The sequence below is a fragment of the Pediculus humanus genome, genomic scaffold (genome assembly GCF_000006295.1).
Source record: "Pediculus humanus corporis 1103172108314 genomic scaffold, whole genome shotgun sequence".
Taxonomy (NCBI): Eukaryota; Metazoa; Arthropoda; class Insecta; order Psocodea; family Pediculidae; genus Pediculus; species Pediculus humanus.
The window spans coordinates 120,214-127,176 of NW_002987883.1; the positions used below are offsets into that span (position 1 = coordinate 120,214).

The 6,963-nt window shown below is 24.2% G+C and overlaps 3 protein-coding genes across 3 annotated transcripts in view; all 3 read right to left on the bottom strand.

The window, feature by feature from the left end:
- Positions 1-854, bottom strand: part of Phum_PHUM591980 (dynein intermediate chain 2, ciliary, putative) — a gene marked incomplete at both ends in the record, with an annotated part of 2,780 nt that extends 1,926 nt beyond the window's left edge. The window contains 3 exons of the mRNA XM_002432515.1: positions 66-358; positions 475-676; positions 744-854. Coding sequence (XP_002432560.1) covers positions 66-358; positions 475-676; positions 744-854 — 606 coding nt within the window. The remainder of the gene's footprint in view (positions 1-65; positions 359-474; positions 677-743) is intronic.
- Positions 855-1,308: 454 nt separating this feature from the next.
- Phum_PHUM591990 (dynein intermediate chain 1, axonemal, putative) lies at positions 1,309-5,619 on the bottom strand (the record flags this gene model as incomplete). The annotated part of the gene is made up of 10 exons (XM_002432516.1): positions 1,309-1,329; positions 1,473-1,830; positions 1,961-2,189; positions 2,266-2,443; positions 2,518-2,771; positions 2,842-3,277; positions 3,350-3,624; positions 3,708-3,912; positions 3,988-4,119; positions 5,539-5,619. The coding sequence occupies 10 exons, from the start codon at positions 5,617-5,619 to the stop codon at positions 1,309-1,311; spliced, it is 2,169 nt and encodes a 722-aa protein (XP_002432561.1).
- Positions 5,620-6,879: 1,260 nt separating this feature from the next.
- Positions 6,880-6,963, bottom strand: part of Phum_PHUM592000 (Nicalin-1 precursor, putative) — a gene marked incomplete at both ends in the record, with an annotated part of 2,036 nt that continues 1,952 nt past the window's right edge. The window contains one exon of the mRNA XM_002432517.1: positions 6,880-6,909. Within this exon, the coding sequence (XP_002432562.1) occupies positions 6,880-6,909 (30 nt within the window). The remainder of the gene's footprint in view (positions 6,910-6,963) is intronic.

A 6,963-nucleotide genomic window follows, 5' to 3' on the forward strand; every position in this document is an offset into this window, starting at 1 on the left:
TTAGTTTCGAAATAAAGAAAATTTTTAACAAAAAATACTTATTTAAATTTAAATAATTAATTTACTCTAAATGGATTATTATACGTCATGGCGGCCCTTTCACAAAAATTAAAAGCATTCAATAGTTTTTTCATTCTTTTCAATTGAACTTGTGGGGGTCCTTCGATCCCGACTTTTTCACCTTCTTCCTCTTCTCCTCCTTCTCCTTCTCCTTCTTCTTCATAATTTAAAGCTTCGAGAGTTTCAGAATCTATTTCTTCATTATCATCTTCGACATTTTTTTTTGAATCAAAATCTTCTTCCCCACCAAAATCACCTGATTTTTTTATATCATCGTCTGCATCACCTCCCTCATCACCTGTCAATGGCGTCACCTTTTTTAAATAATATCTCTGTCAAAATGCAATATAATAAATTTTTAACAAACTAATTTAAAAAAAAAAAAAAAAAATTTAAGTAATTTTTTATTCTTACTAGTGACACCCCAAGCTAATTGTTCTAAAGCTTCTGTAGAATCTTTTAATATAATACAACTTTCTAAATGAACTAAAAAAACTGTCGGAGAAGGTGGTTGTACTGATATAAAACCTCCATCTTTAAAACTGTATTCGACTACATTTTTTGGTGCCATCATATCGGATGATAATAAAAATCTTGCAACTTCTTCTTTTAACTCCTACAAAAAAAAAAATTGTTTAAAACAATAATAAAAATAATAATAATTATTAAAAAAATAAACTTACATATTCAGGCAAATCCAATTGATCATCTGGTTTTAATATAGCTTTTGTTCTAAGTATTTCATCTATCCCAACATCAGGATCTAAAATACTTCCGTCAAATTTTTTTGACATCTAAAAAAAAAAAAACATTGTTTATTATTTTATATTAATTATTTTAAATAAAAATAACTTAAATTAAAAAAATGGCTCTGATTCTAAATAATGAAAAAAAAAAAAAATTAAATTTAACCTTTTTAAAACTGGATGAACCTTTTGATTTATTTTTTGGATCTCTTCTATTCATTTTTATTTATTTAATTTTTTTGCCCTGTGAGAATAAATTTTTATTTAAAAAAAAAAAAAAAATATTTTTTTATTTTATTTTATATTGATTAAATGTAAATATTATTTATGTAAGTAAAAATTGACTTTGTTGTGTTGTGTTTAAGTTTTTTAACCAGAAGACAAAATTTTAAATGAAAATTTCAAATTTGTTTATAATTATGTTTCAGAATAATAATGATAAGACAGTGGATAAGTATTGAGTTGTTGTTTTTAACGGTTCTTGTAACTTTTCTTTTTCTTTTTAAATACACGTGTATAATATCTATCTCCACGTGTAATAAAAACAATAACGTATGTTTCCAACTCTTACTTTACCTGAATTTTTTTTTTTTTTAAATTTAATTTTATTTATTCTGAATCAGAATTATCATCGTCATTAATTTTAATTGTAGTCGGTTCTCTGACCAAAGCCAACAACTTTTCCAATTTTATTATTTCCAACTGTTCCGGTTCGAAAAATTGTTGCTTTTTAGGCGGTTTTGATTTTATTCTTAAATTAGGTGATAATTTTAAAACTGATATATTTCCTTTATCGTCTCCAACTGCTATTATCGGAACTTTAAAATTAAATTTAAGTCTTGTTAAACCGTTTTTTTTTCTCGATGCTATGCTTTGAACACAAATGGGTTTGTATTTATCGATATTTATGTCGAAAATAACACATTTTCCTTCGATTGTTACTGCTCCAAACACGGTGCTTGAATATGGTGCCCATTGAACATCACCAACTGAACAACCAAGGTCAAAAACAAATAATGGCTCACTGAAATCAAACAAGTTTTTAGTTTTGGTTGGTGTAACAAGTATTTTATTAAAAAATAACAGACTCAAAATTTCATATTTTTACAAAAAGTCGTTATTTTTATTGAAAAAAAAAAAAATTAATGACTAACTTTTTTGAATCTTCCCATATTTTTATTCTCCAATCAGCACTGCAAGATAAAAATACATCTGGATAAAATGAATTATAAGAGATTTTATGAACAGGCATGTAATGAGCATCATATTTAAATAAAAATGTTGAAGAATATGCAGTGCTGCACTTATATATGCTTCCTTCTTCAGTTCCAACTAAAAATATCAACGGTTGAGTTGGATGAAATGTGATGCAACAACCACTGTCTAAAATTTATGTAAATTTATTATGTGGAGAGAAGAACTAATATGACTACTACAAGTGGTTTAGTTGTAAAAGTACCTATCATGTTAATGGGTAATCCATCAGGTCCCAAAAGCTGTTCAAGTGGCAAAGACAATGATGCAACTGTTGTCAATGCCAATTCATTTTGCATGAGAACCCAGTTGCAAACTTTTCCATCAGCAGAAACTGAAAAAAAATTAACTTCACCATCTTGCATGTTTGCACCCCACTCAACCTGGTAAAACAACAACATGTTTTTTTTAACTTAAACTTTAAAGTTAAAAGAATACTTTTAAAAATTATACATACCTGCCAAACAGCATCACAGTGTTTCTTGTTAACGGAATTACTTCGATGTTGTGGAAATTTATCGGGTAAGTGAGTATTATAAACAGCAACGTTTCCATCAAGTAATCCTACTGCTATGAGGTACGTCTGAGTCGGATGTGTAGCCACGCACATTGCACTACTTTCGGTGATTCGAACATATTCTGGATAAGAGGGATTTTTGAGAGTAAACAGACAAACAGCTCCATCTTGAGAACGTTGATTAAGGAATTCAACTAAAATATAAAATTTAATAATTGAAATTCGCGAAATATACAAAAAAAACAAACATTTAAAAACACTTACAAGTTCCAAATGTGACTGCAAATAAATCATAGTAAAATGGATTCCAAGAAATATCTGTAACCGAAGTTTTTTTTCTTTCGTAAAAAAATTTCCATAGAGGTAAAAGAGTTCCTTCCCGCCGAAATTCGTCAGCTGGATCTTCATAGTATTTATAATCGTGAGCAATATCATCGTAAATATTTTGACAAATCATTCTATCAATAATTTTAGCTGCTTCGTTTGTTTTATTATGAATTCCTTCGCCGAAAGACAAATCTTGTTTTTTTTTAATGTCATCTTTTTTATTAGCTTGAGTATTAGTCGTAAGTTTTTTTTCTTTTTCTTTTTCTTTTTTTTGTTTTTCAAAATCTTCAGCGTATGCATCGTAAATTATCCATTGAGTAACAAGTTCAGAAAAAACTTTTCTCGGTGGTGGAATCGTTTGACTGAATGCATTCTAAAAAAAAATTTTTTTTTATTTAATAATTAAAACAAATAAAAAAGATTTTTTTAATTTTTAACCACTTACCACTTTTGTACAGTCGGCAGTTTGCGAAGAACGTTCGCAATAATTAAAAGCATTGACTAATTTTTTTTTAGGTTTTGTCGCACTTCCGCTAACGGCTTCTGCTTCCACTTCTTCTTCTTCTGCTTTATCCTCATCATCTTTTTTACCATCCGTCGCTTCTTCATTTCCTTCTTCCGTTTCATCTTCACCCTCGTTTTCTGATTTATCATCATTGATTTTTGATTCTTTATCGAGGGAATTCGATTTACTTTTTATACTTTTTTTTATTTCATCTCCTGTTAAAAAAAAAAAAAAAAAAAAAAAAAAACATTTAAAAAAAAAAAAAAAACTTTTAAATTTACATTTCAATAATGATTACCTGACCAATCTCCAGCAGCTATTTGTGCTTGAGCTTCTGGAGAATTTTTTAATATGCAACATCCTTCCAAACGAATGAGTACGATTGTTGTAGAAATTTGAGATTTCGATACAAATTCACCTAATTTATAACTATATTCGACGAGATTTTTCGGTGAATTCATGTTTCCCGTTGTCAACGTTCTAGTAATTTCTTCGTTCAATTGCTGTCGAGTAACAAACATTTTCACATTAAATAATTTTTTATTTTACAAAAAAAATACAATTTTCAAATTACTTACGGCATCTGTTAAACACAATTGATCATCTGGTTTAATAAGATCTGATTTTTTTTTAAAAAAATCATCATTTGATACATCATCACCTTTTAAATGTTTTCCAGGTGGTTTTTTTCCACTACTTCCGACTACAGCCTAAACATATATATATAAATTAACGATTACAAACAGACAAAAAATAAATTAATTTACTTACTTCGGTATTTTTTTGACATTTAAGTGATTTAGCTTTTTTATCTCTTTCTCTTAATTCATTAATACATTTATTTAATAATCTAATTTTATTTAACTTCATTTTTTTTTTAAATAAATAAATAAAAAATAAATTGTGATGTTGTGATACATACAACAACATTCAAATTAAAATAAACAAATTTTTTTTTTTTATATTTTATTTAAATTAATATTAAAAAGAAAATTTTATTAAGGTTAAACAATTCGTACACATTGGAGATTGACACGATTGAATATTTAACCTTTTAATAATTGAATAAAAATAAAAATAAAAATAAAAATTTTCTTTTAAACGGAAGTTGAGCGCATGAATTTTCCCAAAAAATTATCCATAAATTATCATGAATTATAAACATATATATAAAATTCGTTATTATTATTATTATTATTATTATTTATTGTTTTTTTATTATTAATCGTTTTTAATTAAATTATTTTAATCATGCAAAACGATGATTTCAATTTTTTTTTTTTTTTTTTTGGGGGGGGGGGAAAGGGGAAGGGGAAATTTAATTTTTTAAAATGATTTATTTTATGTGTATGTTTACCTTACGTGGGATTTTTTTTTAAATTGAATGTAAAAAAAAAAAAAAAAATTTTCTTTTTGTTCTAACCGTGGGAAAATTTTTGTTTTTTAGGATTTCACCTCATTTTGTAAACGTAAAAATTTTGGTATATTTATTTAAAAAAAAAAAGGTTTTTGTGCTAACAACTTATGTAAATATAATAATTAATAAAATTAATTAATTTTTTTTTTTTTTTATTAATTTAAATTAAAAAAAAATGAGAAAAAGTTTTTTATTAAACGGGTAGCCACCATAATGAAGAAGTTTTAAATTTTTTAAAAATTATTTATGTATCAATCAGAATACTTATTAAATACTTTCCTTAATTAAATATATCTATTTACGACTTATCTAAACCCCAAAATTAAAATTAATTAATTAAATAAATAAATAAATAATAATAATAAAATATTAAAATTTATTTAATTAAATTTGCGCAAACACGCAAACACGAAATATTTTTACGAAAAAAAAAAAATATAATTAAAAATAAATAAATAAATAATAATAATAATTTATTTATTTTTAGTCTGTTAAAAAAAAAAAAAAAGATGTACATAAATTTTTATTTTATTTTCTAATTTTAGCAATAAAAAAAAAAAGAAATTAATAATTATCAAAATAAATAATCTTGAAAATTGTTTAAAAAAACAAATAACTTCACGCGATAGCAATAAATAAATTGATTGATTTTATGATTTATAGGGATAAAAATTAATAATAATAATGATAATGATAATAATAATAAACTCACCACAGCCATTCTTTTGTTATATGAATTAGGTAATCTCTTAGGAGACCAATCGGACACTGATTTAACATTTTTAGATTTCATTTTTTTTTTTCGTCAATTTGAATTAGTTTTAAACACGAAAATGTTATAAATTTTATAATCTAAATTGTCTTTTAAAAAAAAGATGAGTTTATAAAAATGTCATTTATTTAAAAAAAAAAAAAAAAAAAACTTTTTAATTAACTTTTTATATTAATGTAACTTTCTTCCATTCCCCCTATGATAAAAAAAAATTAATTCGAATATGTTTTATCGATAATAAAATTTTCTTTTGTATCCAAGGATACGGAAAATTTTCCCTTTTTTTTTAAATGTTAATAAAAAGATGTTACACTTTTCAGTCAGTAATAAACGATCATCCTTTTTGCTTCAAATAAATCCTTTTCATTTTTTACAAAATAATATAAAAATTACTAAGGATAAAAAAAATTAAAATGGAAGACAGATACTCCAAAATTAATTTTTTTTTTTTTTACAACAGAGTAATAAATTTTTAATTGTTTAAATAAATATAATAAATTTGAACAAAAACAAATAATTATTAATCACAAAGATAAGTATGAAATGTTTTTATATTTTACAAAAAAAAAAAATTTTAATAAATTAAATATTTACAAATTCTTTGTTTTTCCCCACACTTTTTTTTTCCGATGCATTCAAAAAAAAAATTATTTTCTCGTACGTATTCTTACTTTTTTTTTTTACGTACGTTTCATTATTATTATTATTATTATTATTGTAAATTAGTACAATTAATTATCGTGTACGTTTTTCTTTTTCAAATTCTCCTCGCTCCAATATTACTTTTCTTAGTTTTTTTTTATGTATATAAATAAAACCTTTACGAATTGAACTAGTCATTTGTAATTATAATTACTAAAATTCTTATTAATATTATTATTATTATTGCATATTTTTTTTTTTTTTAATAGTTCAAGATATTTTTTTCTTCGTGCTAACGAGTTTTAAAACGAGAGCATAAATTAATGGAAAATTATTTAAAAGTAGATAAACTAAACCTAAATATATTAATATGGCTATTGTCAGGAACAAGTCAAATACTGCTGGCTTCACGCTGAAAAAAAAAAAATTAAATTTAAATTTAATAATTCATTCTAATTATTTTTTCTTTAAATTTCAAAAATCAATATTTGAAAATTAAATTAAAAAAATTTGAATTGATCATGTGGGTTTGACTTGATAAAAACTCACTTGTAAACGTGTGCTGTTGATTTGGTAACATCGAAAAAAACAAAATCGGGATCTCTTTTATCAGGAGTCAAAGTAGCTATTTTAACATCTTTAACGTATTTTGCCAAAATCTCTTTTAAACTATGAACGAAGGGATTATTTTTTTCGGATAACAATTGAGCGGATCGAGGTTGC